Source organism: Hakea prostrata, chromosome 7 (genome assembly GCF_041222555.1).
Source record: "Hakea prostrata isolate BN-2017 chromosome 7, UWA_Hpros_2, whole genome shotgun sequence".
Classification (NCBI taxonomy): Eukaryota; Viridiplantae; Streptophyta; class Magnoliopsida; order Proteales; family Proteaceae; genus Hakea; species Hakea prostrata.
Genome location: NC_142606.1, coordinates 72,032,894 through 72,055,581, shown reverse-complemented (window position 1 = coordinate 72,055,581; position 22,688 = coordinate 72,032,894). Strand labels below are relative to the sequence as shown.

The 22,688-nt window shown below is 41.0% G+C and overlaps 1 protein-coding gene across 1 annotated transcript in view; it reads left to right on the top strand.

The window, feature by feature from the left end:
* Positions 1-21,984, top strand: part of LOC149011987 (auxin response factor 16-like) — a 31,328-nt gene extending 9,344 nt beyond the window's left edge. The window contains exons 10-13 of the mRNA XM_089163046.1: positions 3,764-3,893; positions 17,297-18,960; positions 21,019-21,209; positions 21,296-21,984. Coding sequence (XP_089019172.1) covers positions 3,764-3,893; positions 17,297-18,960; positions 21,019-21,209; positions 21,296-21,476 — 2,166 coding nt within the window. The 3' untranslated portion in view covers positions 21,477-21,984. The remainder of the gene's footprint in view (positions 1-3,763; positions 3,894-17,296; positions 18,961-21,018; positions 21,210-21,295) is intronic.
* Positions 21,985-22,688: the final 704 nt, after the last annotated feature.

The window sequence follows — 22,688 nt, the reverse complement described above, 5'->3', positions numbered from 1 at the left end:
CAAGCCTGGCCCCAAGTAACCTTTAACCTGAGCAGCGAGGGATCCCCAATCAATTTCACTTGCTGCTGATTCCATCAAAACTGCAGAGTCTGAGTCTTCCAATTGCTGCGGACGTCACCCAGCGATGATAACCACTCAACTCCCAGTATCACGTCCACGCTACCCAGTTCGAAAGGAAGTCTTGTATGAAGATGGCCCCTTCAATTTTGATCGGAATATCTCGGCACATCCCCTGTCCTTTTACCTTCTTTCCATCTCCCAGTACTATGTGAAATGGTCGAATGCCTTCTACCTTCAACCCCAGAGGTTCTACTAATCTTTGGGCAATGAAATTATGTGTCGCACCGCAATCGACAAGAACCGTCACTGTGGATCCTCCAATTGAGCTTTGAACTTCATTGTGTGCGGTGAATTGAATCCTGCCAGTGAGTTGTGAGAGAGCTCGACCCCCAACGGTTCGGTTTCAACCCTCTCTTCTTGCTTAGCGATTACCAATTCCTCTCCCTCGTTGTCCTTGGTTGCTTCTCCTTCGTGGAACAACATAACCTTGTTGTTTGAATGGGCATTGATGGCCTTTTGAATATAGATCCCCTTGTCCATTTTCACATTCATCTCTTCAGGCGTCAACCATTTCGACCGATTATTGCTGCTGGAGGGAGTTGCAGGTGCCGCCTTCGAGGAAGACAACGTTGCGGGTGAGATCACAACCCCTGTAGCTGCTTTAGAGCTTCGACCAGTACTAATGGGATTAGACCTGGTTTGGTTTGATGAACCTATTGGAGTATTGATTCGTGGTCCACCCAAAATGGCCCCTCCAGTACCCACTCCTCACTGGGCTCCGCCATATCCCCATGGCATAATGGGCTGCCCAGTCGTGATTTTCTTCGGCCCATATAAGACCCCATTTTTCACCTTTATGAACTGGGCCAAGTCCATGATATGGGTCAAGGACTTGGGTTCAAACAATCGAACCTCAGCCCGAATTTCCTCCCTAAGCCCACACATGAATGCACTCTTTAACCATTCTTCCTCTTGAACTCCGGTGGCCATTGCTAGTAGCTCGAAGGTGCTTCGGTAATCTGCGACGGAGGAAACCTGCCTTAAATCGATGAGTGCTTCATGCGGAGACTTATCTTGAGGTGATGCAAATCGACGATGCAACTCCTTCAATTCTGCCCATGATTGAAAAGGTCACTGCAGCTCCCTGAACTGAATCCAACCCAACGCTGGACCTTCGAAACAGATGAGCGCCGCTTGAAGCTTATCATCCTCATTCAATCCTTGTATCGCGAAGTACCTCTCCACCCTACTTGCCCACCCATTTGGGTCCTCATCCTTGAAAACTGGTAGCTCAAGGTATCTTGGAAGAAAATCGCGTCGGTTCTTTGCTGTTGGACCCCTCTATTCTCCTTGAGGGTTGTCGCCGAGAGTGGTACGCTCACTTTCTCCTCTTCTTCCAGTCAGAATCTCCACAGAGTCCAACTCCACTTCCACTGTCTTCCCCTTCGCTAGGTATGCCCTCAACTCACTCATAAAAGCTACATGACTCTACTTGACTCTATCGAGCTTGGAGTCGATTTTAGTTAGATGGTCTTGTAACTCCCTCATTCCTGATTCAAGAATCTCAACTCTTGTCTCCATCCTGGTCCTAACCATTCCCTGGATAACGTGCTCTGATACCACGTTGATATAACCCACTCGTATTCACCCTGATTCTCACCCAAGCATTAATGGAAGCAATATAGTAAGAACAACAACCAAATATGACTCAGTTCATTCAATAAACTTTGATAATCCTCACCAATAGATAAAATTCTTATTTCTATTCGATGAGATTCAGTTCTTGGAATTAGAAGAACAATAACTAAACAATAGGATAAGCACACAATACATATCCCATTCCCAGTACCTGTTCCGTCCCATACCTGAGAGGTTGCCCTCTCCTAGCAAGCTCTGCTTGCCCCTCTTCTCTTCTCCTCCTCCTACTCCATTCACTCCTCGCGTGCCTTATCTTATTCCTCACCTCTCTAACAAATTCTCACTGCTAACCAATCTTTCAGTGCCACGTGGGAGTTCCTCTGCATGCCCCTGATTCAGTTATGGGTGTTGCCCATTAGTTCCCTGCCACTTGTCCCCCTACTCTCTGCTGGTGCTGATCCCTTGCTTCCCTTCTTATTCTTCCTTTTGTAGACGTGAGTTATAGGGGCTTATCAGATTTTGGTAAAGAAAAAAAGCCCCTGATGTCCAAATGGTCGCATGAAAATCTTGTCTCAATAGCCTGAAACCCTCAATCTCAGATCGTTCCCAACTCAGCTTGAGGAAATCTGTGAATTTGCTTCTCAAGCTTGATTCTATTCAAGTTTGGAGCAACATAGGGTAATATCCAAATCTGGCTTTCCTTTTTTTTCTTTGGAATAACAATCTGGGTATGTTATTTGCAGGAAGGTAATCTGATGGGTTTATTTAAAAAAAAAAAAAAAAATCAAAAACGAAAACAAAAACAAAAACAATTAGGTGGGATCTGGTTCGTTTGGTAAAATGGATTGCCTTGATTGAAAAAAAAAAAAAAATTTAAGATAACTGTTAGCTTTGCTGTGAATGGGAAATCTGTGTAAGGAAGTTTAAAACATTGGATCAAATTGGAGGTTTTTCTGAGTTGCTCGGGATGATGAGGAAGTAAGACTCTCTTGCAGATAGATTTAGGTTGGAATGATATAGAGCAATACCCATTTCTGATTTTACCATTTTATCTTTCTTGGAATGATAATCTGAGCATGTTATTTGCAGGAAGATTTGGGATAGTAAAAAAAAAAAAAAAAGAATAGTAAAGATTTGGTTCATTGAGTGAAATAGGTGCCCTAATATGAACAAAAAAATCAAATAAAAATGCTAGTTTTGTAGAAAAGGGGAATTTCTTGGGCTTTTGATGAGTCATATCTAGGTGTTCAAAAAATATATTATGGATTAACAATTTCCTGAATCAGAGAGAGCTTATGGAAAATTTGTGTATGGAAGTTCAAGAAATTGGAACTTTTGTTGGGTTGTCCTGGACGATAAGGAAAACAAATTGCAAATGGAGAGCAAAGCTAGGTTTCCAAGAGACGGAGGTGGGCAGTTTCAGTGGTTGCAGTGATGCCTGATGGAGAAGATCTCTGGGGTCACCTGTGATGATTTGAAGACATCCTAGGTTATTTCTTGATATGATTTTTCATGCCCTTCTTTTTTGAATTTTGGTATCAACTAGGGACTTCTTGTAAATTGCAATAAGTTTTACACTTAAAAGTAAACAAACATAAAAGCCACTGTTGGATCAACTGGGGTTAATACGGTGGTAATCTCATCTAATTTAAAGGCTACTTTTGAGATTTAAAGCAAAAAAAAACAATGAATTGGACTAATATGTTCAATGAAAGTCCGACTTTGGGGTGTCAGTGTTTAAAGGCCTCTATTTTGGGGTTGTTAATGCAATTTGCTCAAAAATTTATATGAACTCTGAACCATGAACATGCTCCCCCCCCCCCCCCCAAAAAACAAAAAAAAAAAAAGTAAAAAAATAGAGAAAAACTTGTTGGCTCCTTTGTCTTGTACTCCATGCACATATTAGAGACCTATCTTGCTATTCCAGTTTGCATGAGACTTTAAGTAGTTAATATTTATTTCTGGCCAACTAAAATGTTTGGTTTCCCCAGATAGTTCTGACCCATCTTTCCTTCCCCCTTTTTGCTTTTTTGCCTGGTCATTATCTTTTTCTTATGCTTGATAGGTTGGGTGGGATGAATCGGCAGCTGGTGAGCGTCCAAGCCGAGTTTCAATCTGGGAGATTGAGCCTGTAACGACTCCTTTTTACATTTGTCCACCTCCTTTTTTCAGACCCAACCAACCTGGAATGCCAGGTGCATTTATTTATCCTTTTTTTTTTTTATTTAATATTTATTTATTTATTTAGCATAAATCTTAAGGTGTGTTAATGTTGCACAATTAGCGTAATATGCATGACAAGCACCTTCCATGAACTCTCTTTCTCGGCTTGCTCTTTCTCAGTGTTAGGATTTCTATTGAATTTTTTCGCTAGTATGAACGTTTTAATGCCCAAATAACCAAATCAGGTCCCGAAACTTCTAGGAGACCCCGTTTTAGGCCCCCTAAACACAATGGAACCCTTAGATTTAAAAACAAAGATTTACACGCAAAACAGTAGTTTGATTACAAAACCTGGATTTGTTGTGTGTGTTGTATACATTTTTTGGTATGGCCTATTGCTCACGATATTTGGTTCTAGAATACATGCAATTCCAGTGAAACAATTTAGAATAATGAGTAGACATACAAGAAACATGGTTCTTGTGGTCCGATTAACTTGAATTTGGCTCGAACTTTGTGGATGATGCTTCAAGTTATGTACAGTTCTAATGGTTGGGTTGATGTAGATCTAGCTTGTACTTTGTAGTATGAGTTTCTTTGGGGATCTGAAAATTCAAGGAAGGGGGATGAAATCTTGGATCTTGGGTGATAATTGATGTATACTATACTCTTGATAGGATGAAGGAGATGATTTATATGGACAGTGGGATGAATTTGGGAGGATTCCTTTTGTAGGTAGATCCCTACGAATCGGGGTCTCCAAAATGAACATAGAAAGTAAAACAGAAACAAAAAAAGATGGAGACTCTGTGGATGTGTAATATCTAGTTCCTTGATTATTAATATCCAAGGAGGCCTAGATGAGTCACATCTTAGTGCTCCCTCCTCCCCAAATAAATCTGGTTAGTCATGTCCAGGTTAACTGCATTTTATCATCTTCTTCCCTCTTCATCTTTTTACTATTTCTTTTAGTTTTATTCTGCTGCTGATCCCATTCAAGCAGCAGCGTTACCATCCATATCCAGCAATTAAACCTCCGCTGATCCATCAAATTTTCTTCCGTGAACCTGCAGCTAAACCTCCATTAAACCTGCAAAATTTTATCTTCATTTCTGTACACCAGTTATTGAAATTAAAAACCTTCTAAACCCCTATACAGCTCCTACCTTCAAGCCAAATTTTAGACCCTGAAGACCTTCCTAGCCCCTTTTGAACATTAGTTCTGATTTTCACTCAGCTAACCAAAGTCTTTGGAAACCCTGAACCTGCTCTGATCCTGCACAAAATAGGATTGAATCCCTGCCGACATGTACCCATCAATCTCTTAAAAATCTCTGCCGTAACCCTTCACCCTAGTCCTAAGCAGTGACTTCTTTTCTTTTACTAATTCACCAACCAAAACCTGTTTGGATTTTGATTTGAAGATCTTGGTGTTGGTCCTCAATCATATTGGGGCTACATCAGAGTTTCAGAAAAAGGGACGGGCATCGGCGCAATGGTTGGTGGACCAAGTTGTAGCCTGAGGTCAAGGTATTGAAACAGCCTCTTGGCAAAAATTACTGGGGGTTAAGGCTGCATAGGAAAATTGCCCCCCTGCTCTGCTTGTGCGGAAGCCTTCTGCACTGTGTTCACCCTTTATCAGAGTTTCAGCAAAGAGCCATTCTACAGTAGGATCAGTGATAGGCTCTAGAAGAACATCAAAATAGAAACCAAAACAGAACTAGTATCTTGGAGAATGAGAAAGAAATGAGCCAGCAGAACCTTGTGAATCTTGATCCAGTGTTGCTTATATGATGGAGAACATATGCTGAAAATTTCTCCAAATTTTGGTCATTCACTCAGCAACTTTGTATGTAGAAACTAAGGTTCTGCGGTGCAAACCTGCAAGTGGAATACAACCAGATTAAAATAGTTTAGACCTAGTGATGATGACTTGCTGCCACTTTGGAAAATTTCTGGTGGACAGAAAGGAGATATGGTCTGAGAGATGGGGTCAGAATTAAGAAAGTGATGATCTGCAGAGTCCAGCCACTAGTTGGGGTTAGAACTGAGATCAATAGGCCTTTGAGGTGGTCTGGTACAACCCTCAATGGTGCTCAACGGAGGAAGGACTGATTGTCAGAATAAGGCTTCCAAGTGGCTGTCAGCAGGGAACAGAGTCAGGTACAGGGAATTATTGAAGTTACTGGTGAGTCAGAAGACTCAGAACAGCAGAAGGAGCAAGGGCAAGAGGGAAGGTGATGTATCCTGGGTTGGGCTCCCCAAAATTGGGAAAATAATTAGACCCAAAAGGTGCACCTAAGGCTGGCCGAATACCCCAGGGGTATTCTGGTCATTTTCCAAGCCACTCTTTTGGGCCCCAATATGGGTCTTATTTTGCTCCCCATGATCCCAAGGTCAGATATAATTTTAATTTTTTATTAGTTATAGTCCATTAAAGTTTGTGTTGAGTTGTTGGGATAGGCTCCTTAATTTTAGAAAACCTTTTCTTAAAGTAGTTTTAATTTAGTTAAGTGTTTGTGGAGTCACAAGTAAGTGTCTATAAGAGATTCCAGTCAAAGGGCTGGAATCTCATAGCAATTTGATTCCCTTTTAAGTGTTGTTAGAGTCCTAGAGTTGTTCTAAAATAGGAAAGAGTTATTTCCTTTTGGAGTATTAGTATGAGTTGTTAGGTGAGTCCTAACTTGGCAAGTATTGTCTACTTAAGGGCCAAGTTGCCAATTTTAGTTTAGTTGGGTTTGCAAGGCTATTAATAGCCTCATTCATAATGTAATTGTTAGTCTTGATTAATGAATTGATTTGAGTTTGAGAATTTGGCTTTGGGAAAGTTGTGGGATTCCCCTTGGAACCCTGCAGCTGGGATAGAGTACTCTTGTTTCCAATTTTTGAGATTCCTTCATCATCTTCATGCTCATCTGCAGAATCCCAGCAAGCATATCTCAATTCAAGTAAGTTAAGACACCACACCCCATCCCCTACGGCTGCAGCCATTCCCCACCCGGCCCCTAGCCACCATAGCCTCTTCCCCTCTCTCCTTCTTTCCAGTGATATCATGTCCTAGCCACAATAGGACTCCCTTGTTCACCTAAAACCTCCATTCTACCCTCCCTAGAATCGCCTAAGCTTGTAGAATCTAGTCCTAACTCTGGAATCTCCTGAGCTGCCCAAAATTCTGGTTTTCAGAGTTTCTGTGCTAAATCTTCTTCCTTGAAGTTGCAGAATTTCGAGAACTTCAGAATCTGAAATTTCTTAAGTCCTAACCACCAGATCTGGTTCTGGTTGAAGAAACATCAATAGGAAACTGTTGGATTCTATTAGGAGTCTAATAAGAGTTTGTATAGGAGTTAAATTAGAGTTTGCATTCATGTAAACTTCTATTCCTTGTAATAGTCTACTTTCCACTTTATTATAAATAAAGGGCTTGAGATCATTGATCTAATAAGCCATTCTGCCAAACATTGTATTTCAACATGGCATCAGAGCCTAAATTCGATTTGGGAAGCGACCTACCTTCTTCTTCTTCCTATTTTTTTTTTCAAACCCATCGCCAATCTTCAATTCTGGCGTTTTTCAGGCCATCTTGGTCGCCAACTAACGGAAAGAAAAGAAAAAAGAAAGAAGCGATTCTGTCTCGATTCGTGATACGCGAGGGAGGAGAGAAAATCGCACTTCCTTGCAACAACTTGCTTGCTCCTCAATTTTTTTCTTCTTCATCGCTGATTTTAAGCTTGGACATATTTGTCATTCCTGAAAGAAAAAAAAAAGAGGTAGATCTGTTTGGGTTGTTTGGCTTTGCATTCTCGCATTTGTTAAGGGTGGCAGATGCATATAATCTTGTCAACATGACAACTATTGATGATACTATTTCCCCTTGGATCCGAATATTTTTACACTTTTCATTCTCTTTCGGTAAGATTTGCGGCACAAATTACTTGATCTGGTCTCGATCCGCTTACCCTATTCTGGAAGAAGACTAGTTGGATACATTACGGCACTACTATCAAACCCACTACCGGTGTTTTTTACGATAAATGGATATCAACGACTCTCTTATTATGTCATTCCTTTTGAATTCCATGCATCCGAATATTGCCGGGGTTACCTATTACTTGATCTGCAGCCCAAATCGGAAGGCTACTCTTGAAACATATGGACAATTGGGGAATGATGCACGGGTTTATGAGCTACGAAAGAAGCTTCATGAGACTACCCAAAAGGAACTAGCCGCCGTTATCTTGAGTTGCGATCTCTTTGGCAAGAGTTGGATCATTATGGGGATTATCACCCCACTAATCCGGATGATGTGGTGACATATAAGAAGTACATTGATAAGATTCGAGTATATGACTTCTTGGCGAGGTTTGAACGTGGAGTACGATCGGATCGAGTGCAAGTCTTAAGTCATTCCCCCTTTCCTACACTAGAGCAGTCTTATGCTCTTGTTCGGTGTGAGGAAAGTCGTCGATTAGTCATGCTTCATACTCCTATTATGGAGAAATCAGCTTTACTGATGCGCGCGCACTAAATCTGATCCGGCTAAGGAGATTGTCAAGTGTGAGCACCGTCACAAACCATATCATACCAAGGAAAATTGTTGAAAGCGCATGGGAAGCCTCCTGATTTTGAGCAAAAACGAGCACAAAGACAGGGAAAACAAAAGGCTAATCTTTCCGAGACAGTTTCCACCACACCCTCTGCAGACGTTGGTTATTCGCAGGAGGAGTTCGCTACTCTGCTATGTATTATGCGGTCTTCTCTGCCGGACAGCCTCGACCATTGCTTCTTCTACTACCCCTACCAACTCCTACCTAGCTACTTCGGGATCCGGGAAGGAGATTGGTCGTGGTAAATGGACTTTATTTGCTCGAGCCAATTGGAGGATCTACTTCTGCTTTGACTACATCTTCTAATCCGGTCCATTCGGTAATATCATACCTTCATTAGTGGCACCATAGGCTCGGTCAACCCCCTTTCAAATTTTGTCATTTTCTCTAGATTTGTTTTCCTGATACTTTTATCTTACCATTACAATTTCTTCCTTTCCAAGTTTCCCCATTGGAATTTCCTTTGTTATTATCTTCCCACGTGTAACGCTACACGTGAGGGGGAGATTGAAGATGTCTACAATTCAAAGCCTTTCATGTAGACTTCCTTATGCAGAATTTGATCTTTGTTACCTTTGAAAGTTTGTCCCTTACCTTCGCAATCTTCTACTCCTTTGAAAGTTTGTCCCTTACCTTCGCAATCTTCCACTTTGGAGATCTAACATTGCTATAGATCTATCTTTTGATGTGCAGAACTTGATCTCTGTTAACCCCGGAGATTTGCCCCTTAACTTGACATCTTCCCTTAGAGAGATCTAACCTTGCAAAAGACTTGTCGTTTGACCTTTGCAGAACTTGATCTTTATTACCTTTGGAGATTGTCACTTATCTTGACAAATTTTCCCCTACCTTTGGAGATTGCCCCTTGGAAAACTTTCCCTTTAAAGATCTAACATTGCTACAAATCAAAACTTTCACTTTGGCTATTTTACCCTAGCTATTGTTACCCCAAAAATATATTTTCCCTCAAATTTGTGCAGAAATTTAGTCTTCTCAACATTTGAAGATTCTACTTTTTTACTTGGGCGTTCTTCCTTGGAGACATAAAGTTGCAGTAAAGATGAGGACAAATCAAATGGAAGTCTATAAGGCAAACGTAATCTATAAGTTTGAAGATCAAATTGCAGATGTTTACCGGGACAGATGTTTTATACTTTTTTGGTCAAGCTGGACATGTGTGATATCCATGCCTCAACTTAAGGGGGAGTGTTGGATTCTATTTGGAGTCTAATAAGAGTTTGTATAGGAGTTAAATTAGAGTTTGCATTCATGTAAACTTCTATTCCTTGTAATAGTCTACTTTCCACTTTATTATAAATAAAGGGCTTGAGATCATTGATCTAATAAGCCATTCTGCCAAACATTGTATTTCAACAGAAACAGTTCTGAATATTAGAATCAGCAACCCTATCCCTTTTCCCCCTCCCTGTCTCTGCGGAAGAAGCAGCACCTCTCCTTCTGTAAACCCCACTTCCCCAGCCCCTCTTGAGCCCTTTTCCTCTTCCCTAGGATCGCAACCAACCCTAGGACATAACCCCTAAGCAATTAGCCTATCCAACCTATTTTACCCTAATCTGAAATTTTCTGCAAGTCTTCTTCAACTTCGGACTTCTGCAAAATTTTTAGAAGCTTCATCAAACCCTAAACCAGACCTTCCAAACCCCTGAGTCCTAAATCTGAAACATAAAACCAGCAAAATTAGAGCCCAAAAACCCACTGGCCAAAACTTCTAAAAACCCTAGTTTATCCTTAGAAACACTAATTGAGTGCTGGACCTACTTCAGAAGATCCTAAAAATCCAACCCTAAATTTCGGGGTTACATCAGGAGGGGGCTTCTGGTTCTTTTTGTTAGCAACAGCCACTTTGAGTTTATCTCCTTCAGAGCTTGAAAACAGCACAATAGCAGGGATTCATTATACCAAGGGAGAGGGTGGGAGATGAAGATGAGGGGATAATGAGATTTGGCTCTCTCAGCCTTAGGGATTTTGTCTCTCACCAACCTGGCCTCTCAGCCCATTGTCCACAAAATAGGATGGTATATCTCTGCAGAAATGGTATATTTCATTCATGATAACCACTTGTTGGTACGAAGCTTCTAGGAGCATTATATATATTCATTAGCAGCTGATAAGAACCTACTAATCACTCTAGAATTTAATGACAAAATAGTAGAAATTTACAATGATAGAGTTGGTTTTAATGATGCTAGTCACCCCCAACACCTCACAGTGCCCCTCGAGCCTACGGCTGCCCAAAACTCACTCCCATAACATTTGATCCCCTCTCTATTCCATTTTCCCTCTATTTATTACCCCTCACTAACCCTAATACTCTCTCTACTCCACATGGTGTCATCCTAGGGCCCTAACACTACCGGCCCCTCGAAATTCACCTTGTCCTCAAGGTGATGGAAAATTGAAGTTTGGTTTTCACATGCTTGCCACATAGCTAGGCGAATTCATCAATATTCCTAGAGACCAACAGTAAACCCATCTCCAAAGATGCAATGGATGTGAACAATGTTGATTTCCATATTCACTTATCGTAGTTGTGAGACTCTTGTTGTCCATTACCCTTGATCAGATCTTGAGGGAAAGAGAAACTCTAAAATCCTTGTTCCAATAAACCCATTTGGTGGGAACTCAAATGCGAATAGGACACCAAATACACCCAAGCCAACCAACAACAATGGGGTTTTCTTTCAGCAAACCGGATACCTTAGGAAGCATTTCTTCTTGGAAATACATTTCCGCCAGTAATACAGAGCTAGGAGATGGATGTTGGGTGCCTAGAACAAGCAATATATCTCAAAACTTTGTTGCGATTGCAACAACCCTATCCCAGTTCGCCAGCAAATCAAGCTGCATTTTAGGCATTGAATTGATGGAAAAGCACCGAAATTAGTGCCCTTCGTCCTATTGTTCTTGCATTTGTCGCTGGAGTCAAGTCTTTGAATCGAGGATTCTTTCGAAGGACCAAGGTCTCCTTTTCCAGAGACTGCTCTGTTGGAGAAACCGACACTTCTCCCGCCAGCGTTAAGACTCCGTCGGTAATAGGCAAAACAACGCCAATTGTTGGCGTTTTGCGGTCGACTTTCTTCCGCCCCCACTGTGACTACTAGTAACCGCTTCTCAGATTGTGAGTTGAAGGTAGAAGAAAGTGAAACGATAATGTTCCATAAGTGCCCCTGGTCATATTGTATTAAAAATGAGTCAAATTTTCTTGGGCTCCCGTTTGCTCGAATAATGTCTCACTTGTTAGGTTGGGTTGAACAGTAAACTCCTTAAAAGCCCAAGATTTAATTTTGGTTTCATCAATCCATGGCCCAGAAAATTTGGCTCCAAGATAGTCAAGTTGGTTGGGCTTTGTAAGGCCCGGGCGCCCAATTCTTCTTCTTCAGCCCGTTGCATCAGTCGGTTCAAGTCTTGAGCCGAAATCAACCCAAACTCAACCAATTCCTCAACCACCCGGTCCACCCCTGTCTTCTTCCTCTCATTTCCTACAATCGAAAACCTAAACACCACCCAAATCTTTGCCGTGGGTTCTAAAGTAACGAATTCCAGCACTTTCGCAACACTCATTGACGATTGGGATTCACTCCTCTCTTCTAGATCGAGGGCAATCCATTGCCACTGCTGCTTCCTCCACGACACCGATGAGTCTCCCTCCATCGTTATCGCCCCCATCCATGGAGGCTTCGCCGGAGCTCGCGCCATCCAATCCATTTCTCCCCTATACCAGCTTTGCTCCATCATTGCTCCAATTCCAGCAACTTTGACCTCTTCTTCCTTCACTGCAGAAGACTCTACCAAAGCTTCCCCGCAAACAATCCACCGTTTCTCAATGCTACGAGGAATATGAATATTGCCAATCGAGCCAATTTGAGTGCAGCGAGGATTCGTCGATGTCAATCTTCTTGTTTGACTCCAAAATTTCAGCGGCAAGCATTCTTAGATCTACTTGTGAATGATTCTCTATTGGTTTCACGAGTTCTATGATTCTTCTGATCTTGCCTTCATTGAAGTTGAATTTTAGAGCCTCCTTGAACATTGACCAGCTGAATTCCGGCCATTGCTTTTGATAAATCCAATCAAGCGCATCTCCTTCCAAATGCTCGAGAGCTATTCCGAGCCAATATTCATGCTCAATTTGGTGTTGCCGACAAAATTGCTCGACTTCTGGGATCGAGACAACTCTGTTGCCAGTTGATAAGAACCTACTAATCACTCTTGAATTTAATGATAAAACAGTAGAAATTTACAATGATAGAGCTGGTTTTAATGGTGCCAGTCACCCCCAACACCTCATGGTGCCCCTCAACCTACGGCTGCCCAAAACTCACTCCCATAACATTCAATCCCGTCTCTATTCCATTTCCCCTCTATTTATTACCCTTCACTAACCCTAATACTCTCTCTCCTCCACATGGCGTCATCCTAGGGCCCTAACAGCAGCTATGCTTGTAGGGCAAGTAACAAATGGCTAAAAAACTTGCAAGAGTGATATAGGTCCCAGACCTACCCGAAGAAGAGTCCTAAGGTCCAAATGAAGTCCTAGGCCTGCTGTCCAACAGCCTAGGTTGCTACCCAGCAGCACAATTGAAACCGGGGGTAGTTTGGTCAGTTTGATAGTCCTACTTGAGCCCAGCTGGGCATAATTATAATTAGGAGTTTGTTATGGGTCAAATCTGTTTTAAATTATTATCTGACTCGGTCTAGGACTCTAGGTTGAGATAAGTAAGAGTCCTATATGAAGTGAGAGTCCTATTTAAGATTGAGGTCCTATTTAATTCTATTTTGGGTAATTTTCATCTGGACCCCCTGAGGTTTGGTCCAAGTCACTTTTAGTCCAGTTTAAGTTTTATTTTGCATCTGGCTCCCCTATGGTTTGAAGAAATGATCAAATAAGGACAAGCTTAACATAATCCATTAGTTTAAAATTTTTTGTGACAAAAATACCCCCTTTTTTTATTTATTTGTTTTAGTTTTTTTTTCTTCCTTTCTTTATTTTATTCAAAGAACAAATGTAAACCTGCATCTATCCGTCTTCTCCGTCGTCGGCCGCCGGGCTGCTCCGTTGCTCGGTGACTTCGGCTTTGGGAGGAGCGGAGAAGAGCCCCTTGTCCGATCTACCCTTTGGTTTTTGGTCCCTCCTCCCATCACCCAATCCGATTGTGAAACTCATCACCACCGCCGGTCGGCCCTTCCGCTCCGCGCCTTCCCGTGCCTCGCCTAAACTATAGCCTACAATTAATGGGACAAGGATGAAAAAGCAGAGAAAGGGAAGACGAACAATTTTGGTTCAAACTCAAGCTTGGTACAATAATAGAGTAAAAGCAAAAAGGAGAAATCAAAACACGAGCGGAAGTTGTTCAAAGAGTCCATTTCCAGATTTTCAAAGTCGCAGGAGTTTCTCCTTCTGGAAGAGTTGTTTTGAGCCCATCACAAACTTCGTCGTCTTCGTTTCCCATCCAACCTTCACTTCCGTATCCAAGAATTGCCATGGGTATCCCTCTCTTGTTCGGATCCGATTTCACGGCTGCCGCGATGAGTCCGATCTCCACCGTCGCTTGTTCCATTGACCTCAAACGTCGTGTTCTTGGTTTCGTGGGTTCCGCGTCGCGCTGCCGGGCTCTGGTGATAGGGTTGGATCATACAGAACAAGCTTCTTGTTTCGGTTCTTTTGGTTAGGTCTGCCTTTTAGACAAGTGCCAACACCATGGAAGAATTAAACAAATATTTTCCAAGTGTTGGCTTTCGGGGCGTTGAAGAAAGAAGGCTGAGAACGACCTTCAACCCACCCCCTTCAGCGGCTTTGCCTGGATAAAGTTCTCACTTCTCAGAGCCACAAACACCCTTCTCCTCTGTTTCTCTTATTACTCTTTGTCGGGGTTTTGATTCTTTTATTAGTTTACGCAATCATTATTTGGGTAAGCATTGAAGCAGAAGAAGGCAGGGCTAGAAAGGATTCACAGGAGGACAGAGAAAGTGGGTTGGTGAGAGCGGTAGAGAACCCATACAACGGCGGCGGCGATTGCTACAGATGAAACCATGATGAAGAGGGTAGTCCAGAGACAACAAATGCAGCAGCAGGTCCACCGATTGAGAAGACGGATAGAATGGCGAGGAAATACGGAGGGTCTCACCGACCCACTTTCTTTTCACCAAAAAAAATTAAATTTTTACATCTATTTTTTTATTAAAAAAAAACTGAACAAAAAATACAAGGGTATTTTCGTCGTAAAAATTATTAAACTAATGGATTCTGTTAAACTTGTCCTTGTTTGATCATTTCTTGAAACCACAGGGGAGCCATATGCAAAAGAGAACTTAAACTAGACTAAAAGTGACTTGGACCAAACCTTAGGGGGTCCAGATGAAAATTACCCTTCTATTTTTGATGTTAAAGTCCTGTTGGGAGTCAGCAATAACAGCTATAAATAGACAGCCTCTGCTAGTGACAAAGACAGTTTGATGAATAAAATTATTGAAGAGAGAGTTACAGCAAAGATCAAGGATTGAGTAGGGTTCTTAGGGTTTCAAGTGCAGGAAATATCCTGCAGCAGCTTAGTTGGTCTGCCTTCTTTCATGTATCCTTTATCCCCAGCCTTCTAATCTGGTAAGCAACAATCCCTAGCCTTCCCTCATCTTCCCCCTCCATCGCACCCTGCTATTTCCTGTCCCCTCCCCCATTCGGCCCTTACCCTTTTTCCCCTAAAACCCTAACTTTCGTGTCTCCCAATTCCCTCCACAGAATTCCTTCCCCTTCTAGAATCACCCCCCACTCCCTCTAGTACTCAACCCCAACCCCTGCCCTAGTTACCTTGTAGAAACCCTAGAATTTGAAATCTTAAATTTCCAAAACCTTAAAATCCAGGAACTCGAGTCTGAAACTGAAGAAACAAGAAGGTTCAGATTTAAGTTTCAAGATCCCTAACCCTATAACCCCTAACCAAACTCTGTACACCCAGCCTACAAAACCCTAAAAACCTCAGACAGCCTAGAGTCCCTAGGCCGCAGGGTTTGGACTGCTGTTCATCAAGGGTCTTGGTTTATTGGTCCTCATCTCTGTGAGGCTACATTAAAGAGAAGGAAACAAATTAAAAATAGAGCTACTAAGCTAGCTTCTAGTAACAATGAAATGGAAGGTAACTAGAAATCAGAAGCTACTAAATCCAGCCTTTTAAAACAAAACAAAGAAGGACACTTAAGTAGAAACTAAATAACCTCCTGATTGCTCCTCACCCTCTCCCAACACAGAGGGACAAGATTGACCTTTAATATTTTCCCATGACCTGGTCTTGGGCCCCACAAGATCTTTAGTCTTATTCACACAAAGGCAAAATATAGAGCTGTGACACTGTTAATGCAGACAGTGTTTTGTCATCTTATTCTTCATGTTTTGTGGGATGTTAATTATCTTAAGTAACGTAATAGCATAAATTCACAAAGCCTATAAAGTGGACACATCAAGTGTTTCTCGGTATTGATCCTCAGTGATATTATGTATGCCCTCCTAGCACAGGGTGGCACTGTCTTCATCATTCCTTCATTAACTTTATGGCTGCATATAGGTCTATAAGGTATGCTACTTCTCAGATTTGATCATCCTTGGTACTTCTACCCCTAATTCTGGTAAAAGCTTGACATTCTTCAGGTGCCTGCCAGAACTGGTCATTGGAGATTATCATTCCATATTTTGCTGTAATTTTGAAAACACAGAAAAGATAATAGATTTTTTTGAACAGATACTGAGAACTGAATCTGCAGATTGACCAACAGTGTGTAACATGTACAAAAGCTTGAAGCTGTATATTGTATTTTTTTTCCTTTTCAAAATTATGTTGTAAGAAAATCATAAAAAAGTAGTTCAAGATGGGGAGAAAAATATTGTAGCCTGGTAATGTCATAGATCAGGGGATAATCTGTAACATATAAAAAGTTGAAGGCCAACGGCCAAGTACTCATCCTATTTATTGCAAAAATTAGTCTTTGGGATACGTGATTTACCTCTGAGTTCAAATCTTGCTAACCTTCCAACAACACAGAAAATTTCTGCTTCCAGTTTGTTCCTCTACTTGTCTAAGCACTTCTTCTGACCTTGTACAGTAATGATTTGGAAATCACAGAAACTATGTTTTTCCCCCTTTCTTGGCAAAACTGGTTGAAACAAAAGAAATGACTCCAAATTTTGATCCATTTTGTTGGATACTTTGCTTTTATAGTAACATCCTGCCTGATATATCGGCAATATGAAATATATGTTGGTTAAGGTCTTGAGATTCCGTGGTACTGCAGGCTGTTATCTCTTGAAAGCCTGTGAAATTGAAATATATTGCAAGTTTTTAAGCCTTGCATTTTCTGGCATCAAATCTTTTCTGGTGGTCAAGATGAGTGTTAAACTTCATTTTCAAATGTGTTTTCTTGTTACTGTAAAGATGATCCATTAATATTTATTTGTCCATCTGGGCTGCCTTTTTGATATCTGGTAGTTGACAATATGTAAAAACCATTGATCCAAAACCTACTAATTTCCAACTTTTGTTTGAGGCTCGGTAAACACTACTTGTCCCTTTCTATGTCCCCCCTCCCTCTTTATCTATTCCATAATGATTGCCTGTAATACAAACTGGACCAACCGTTAGCTCTGTCATTTGGTTGCCAACCCAAAAGAAAATATCTTTGTTGATTGATTTACATGCAGATGTGAATGGTGAAGAACATTTTTTGTAGGTCTCAATATCACCTATGCCCTGCATTTGGGGATGTTGCTTGCTATTTTCTCATGATCTTCATTTACTTACCAGTGGTTCATAGGAGTGTTGTCGCAGGTGATGAGTATGACATAGAGAATGCTTTCAAGAGAGCAATGCCCTGGCTTGCAGACAATATTGGGATAAAGGATGCTCAGAACCCACTCTTCCCAGGGTTGAGTCCAGTCCAGTGGATGAGCATACAACAGAACCCTCAGTTTTCAGCTGCTCAGTTGGGAGTCTTTCCATCACTGGTTTCCTCAGCTGCCCTGCATGATAACAATACTGCTGATGACCCATCCAAGATATTAAACTTTCAAGCCCAGACCTTGGCTTCACCTAATTTTGAGTTAAATATTTCCAAGGCAAATCAATGTAACCAGCATGTTGAGCAGTTCCAGCAGCCTTCAACATGGATCCAACAACAACAGCAGATGAAGCAAACTCTTGTTAGCCCACAGCAGCAGCAACACCCCCAAAAATCACAACTGCAGCAGTCACAACAGCAACAGCTGCAGCATCATCAGCAACAGCAATTTCAGCACCAGCAACAGCTCCCGCAACAGCTGCATCATTCTCAGAAACAACTGCAACAGATGCAGCATCCTCAGCAACAACAGCAGCAGCAACTTTTACCTGTTCACTTGAATCAGGGTGGTGTTGCTGCAAACCAGTTACCAAACCAACATTTACAGCAACCAATTGTTTACTCTCAGCTTCAGCAGCAGCAGTCACTTGCGCATAATACCCAGCTTCCACAAAATAACCATCTCACTAACCAAAGTTCCCTCCCGCTAACATCTTTACCTCAGGATTTGCACTTTCAACGAGTAGAACAGCAACAGAGCCTCCTGCAGAGGCAGCAACACTCACAGCTACAAAAGTCACCCCAATCACAACACGAGCTTCATTTACAGTTGCTGCAAAAATTACAGCGACAGCAACAGTTACTCTCACAGGTTACTTCACAGTTGCAGCCTCAGCTGCAACACCAACAGTCAGCCTCTCAACAAAACCAGGATTCACAGCAGCCGCCTAGTAATGTCAACAACTTTTCTTCATATCCACTTTGTGAATCGCAAACCTTCCCTTCAAACCATCTTTTGGGCCATCAGAAACCTCCTGTGCCCATTAATGCTCAGTCTGTACCTGCTGATCGAGATGCTCCATCATGTTCAACCTCACCTTTGACTAGAAATTCCCAAGTTTCACCTTCAATCTTGAATAAAAACTGTCAGGGCTCAACCTTATTGGTGGGGGATACAGTAATTCAGACACCAACTAATCCAGTTAAAGAGGTCCAAAGCAAGTCTGATATTTGTGGAAGAAATGAACAACCCAATGTTAAAGAACCAGATCAACTGGTACATAGAAGTAGCATTACTGATCAATTGGGTGCATCCTCTTCTGCAACATCATATCCCATGGATGGTGGTAGCGTTCAGAGAAATTTCTCGTTGCCAGCCATCACGCCAAGTACTGATGGATTGACAGCAGATGCTTTTCTGTCAAGGGGGTTTGGGTCGGGGAAGGATCTTCAGAACTTACTCTCTGGTTATGGCACTCACGGAGACATTGAAACAGAACTATCCACTGCAGCAGTCAGTTCTCAGTCATTTTGGGTGCCGGAGATGTCATTCAAACCTGAGTGTTCCAGTAACACTGCCATCGATGAGGTTGGGGTCCAAAATAGGGGTATTTGGACCAACCAGACCCCTCAGCGCATGCGAACATTCACAAAGGTTTCCTACTTTACACCCTCATTTCCCAGTTTCCTTTTTGGTATGAATATTCTTGGGGTGTATATCCTCATCTCACAAGCTTTATGATGGGCTATTATTTGCGGAAAAATTTAACTGAATTGTTCATTAAGTCTATGCATTGTTGGTACAAAAAATCAATATTATATTTCGTATACTGTAAATTATGGAAGTGGTCTTTGTATTTCTTTGATATTGTTGGAATGATTTAGCTTTGATTATATCCTTCATGTACTGGCTGTGTCATTTAAAATAGTTGCATCTGGTGCTGGAATGTTGTTAGACAAGAATGGAGAACTAGTACATATATTCATTGGCTCTGGCAACAAATGAATTATGGAACTCTTAGAACATTTAGTTTTGCAAGGGGCTACGATAGAAATACTTAAAATGATGGTGAATCAGGGTACACAATTAAACACTCGGTGAAAATTTTAAATTCATGGATACAATACAATAACCCGAGAAAATTTATCTATGGATTATGGGTGGGAGAAGACTTCTCAACAAAGAATCATTCCCAGATTATGTTTGTTATAGGTTAGTGTTAGATTATACATTATTTTTTCCCCTTCTAGTTGTATGTTCTGTAAGCCAGGAGGTTTCCAATCCATTTAGATCTGGGTGATGAAGATAACTGAACTAGTGATTCACCATGGCATCCCACTTCATGTTTTATAGATATCATGTTTGCATTGCTCATATTTGATGGTTGCTATTGAGGAATCTATTCTTGCTCTGAACTATGTAAAGTAATTTTTTTTTCTTAAACATATTGAATACCCTTAATATTATAAGGCTTAAATTTTATAAGCTTTTGAGTTATGATTCCAAGCAAAACTGTGACATGGTCTGAGATTAAAGTGTAGCATATGTCATGGAAAATTTTAATACAGCAGTTACAAGATAAATAATAAAAGAAAAGAAAGTGAATGGATGTCTCATTTCCCCCTTAATTTTTAATTTGTAGCTTCCATTCTAATGTAAGGGTTTTCTTCCTTGTCACTATGCCTATCAAAGTAAAAAAGCTTCCTTTTGTGAAAGAAGACCAGGCAAGTATGATTTCAGCTTAAGAATGATTAGGGAAGTCCCTAGAATTACTAAATGTGCCACTTTGTATTTTGTACTCATCTCCATTTGGACAGCAAGGAAAAAGAGCTGATGGGCAGACCTGAAATTACCTTAGGAGGTGTAGAAAGATATGCACAGCTTGGGCATATGTCCAGGATGACCTCAAATAGAGCTGGTCGGAGGGCAAGGGTTCATATAACTGAACCCATTTTGTTTGGATAAGGCTGAATTCTGGTGGTTCTATTCATCCCTACTTTATGACATTTTGGTACTTAATCAGAACTTCGAATCAGATTTTAGTAACTTTCCTCACCATGGACAAAAATTGGTTATTGGATGCATGTATTGTCCCCCATCACATGGACTAATCACTGTCACGAGGAAAAAAATGAAGCATTATACTTCACTAGGCATGGTGATGCCTAGGGTACTGTATGTATTGTAACATTTGATACATCTTTTACATAATTGTTTTGTTTGACACAAAAAATAATAGACTTGGAATAGAAAATCCCCACGCATGAATGGGAGTTCTATTTTAAAGACACAAGAGGCTAATAACAAGCATGTTTTGGAATAGAGCTGAACTCAGAAAAAGGATCTTGTATAGTTGTGATAAGGCCACTAAAGCCTTGTTGTTTAGTGAAGCTTACTAACATCGAACTGATTAATAAGACATTGTGGTGTCATTTGTCGTGCTCTCTCTCTCTCGCTCTCTTTGTGCTTTGCTTGGTCTATGAGCACTTAGATTGGTAAGATGTAAACTAAACTGTTAGGCAAGCTGTACCTAACAAGTTTGCAACTGTTAAATCATGAAATTATTTTTGTATCGGAGTAAATAAAAATAACACCTAGTTCGCCCAACTGATGATTAATTCATTTAACCCATCATAGGATGATGTTGGGTTGACTGTTCCTTAATTTGCTTTCTAATGTTGTTGATTTTTTACTACGTTTCTCAACCTGAAGGTTCAAAAGCGTGGATCTGTGGGAAGATGCATAGATGTCACACGTTACAAGGGGTATGATCAACTCCGCCATGACCTGGAACGTATGTTTGGGATCGAAGGACAGTTGGAAGATTCACACAGGACCGAATGGAAATTAGTTTATGTTGATCATGAAAATGATATTCTACTTGTTGGTGATGATCCCTGGGAGTAAGTCAAAGCCTAATACTAGTGATAATCACTTTCATGTTCCTTTGTCTTCTGTTTCATGTCCGCCTTTCCTTCTCTATTTGCAGGGAGTTTGTTAGTTGTGTTCAGAGTATCAAGATACTGTCATTAACTGAAGTTCAACAGATGAGTTTGGATGGAGATTTTGCGAACGTGCCAGCAGCCAATCCAGCATGTAGTGGCTCTGATAGTGGGAATGCATGGAGAGGAAACTATGATGACTACTCAGCTGCCTCTTTTGACCATTGAGGATTATTGGTCAAAGGGAAAATGGTGGATTTGTCTCCTGAAGGATAGTTCAACTTCAGCCTATAAATGCAGTGTCAATGAAAGGGACCGGGATCTGGTGCAAAACAAACCATGTGGTAGTGTATTTATGCATACAGCATGTTGATGACTGAGACTTGCTACAGATTCATAGTGTTATTTAAAGCTGGAGGTAAAGGTTTGTTGTTTTCAACCCTTGGTGGAGCATCACATTTTGTTACCCAAATGCACGGAGAAGGGTTGCCTTCAGTGGCTTTCATATTTTATCTTTATACATTGAAACCGGAAATGTATATCCAACAGCAAAATTGATTAGTTATTGGGATATGATCAGTTGTTGAATTTTATGGATTTTAGTAGTGTTCCACTGCTTCTGTAACTTGTAAAATGTTAAATTGTCCATAATTATTGTAATTGAAATTCGTTGGTTCCCTTTTCTTTCATCCGCATTCGTTAGGGTGATGTTGTTTATTTTTTAAATGTTTTATTATTTTTTGCTTGTGGCCCGTCGGGGGAGCACAAAGTGTTTCTCGTCCAGGGAGATGATCCACACTCCCCTGGGTGCTGCTAAATGTGAGAGATGGAAGTCAGGGTAAGATGCAGCCGAAGAACTTGTCTAAGAAGCCTGTCTCTAGGATTCACGAGGACAGTGCGTATGGTTCCGAGTCTGAACCTTTGTTATCAAATCTGGTGAAATTTCATGTCTGAGTTGTAGACGCAATCTGTATTCAAAGAACTCTTATCTGCTCATCTATTTTTTGTTCTTTTTTCTTTTTTGTTACTTAGTTGTAGTTGCTTAATGTAGTTTTAGGTATAAAAATGTCTAAAAGGGAGAAAAAGTCACTGTTTTGTAAACACAAACTTAGTATTACCTAGTTTTATTAATTAAACATTGAGTGATTATTTTTGTAAAAGAAAACTTAGAAATAATTGAAAATTTAATTTTTCCATTTTTGACCATTTGACGGTCCGTCTGAGCTCCTCTCTGATTGACTTCATTAGGAGACCTCTCTATAGTCTGGTCCACCTTCCCTCTTTCCTTGCAACCGCAGATTGATATGGTTCATTCTTGGGCAATGCTCTTTCAACAGTTGACAAAAGAGGTGGTCAAACCAGATGATCAGATGGCTTGGTTGAATGTCAAATGTATGAGCATAGGGAAGTCACACTCATTTTCCTTTTTTAAGGTCAAAA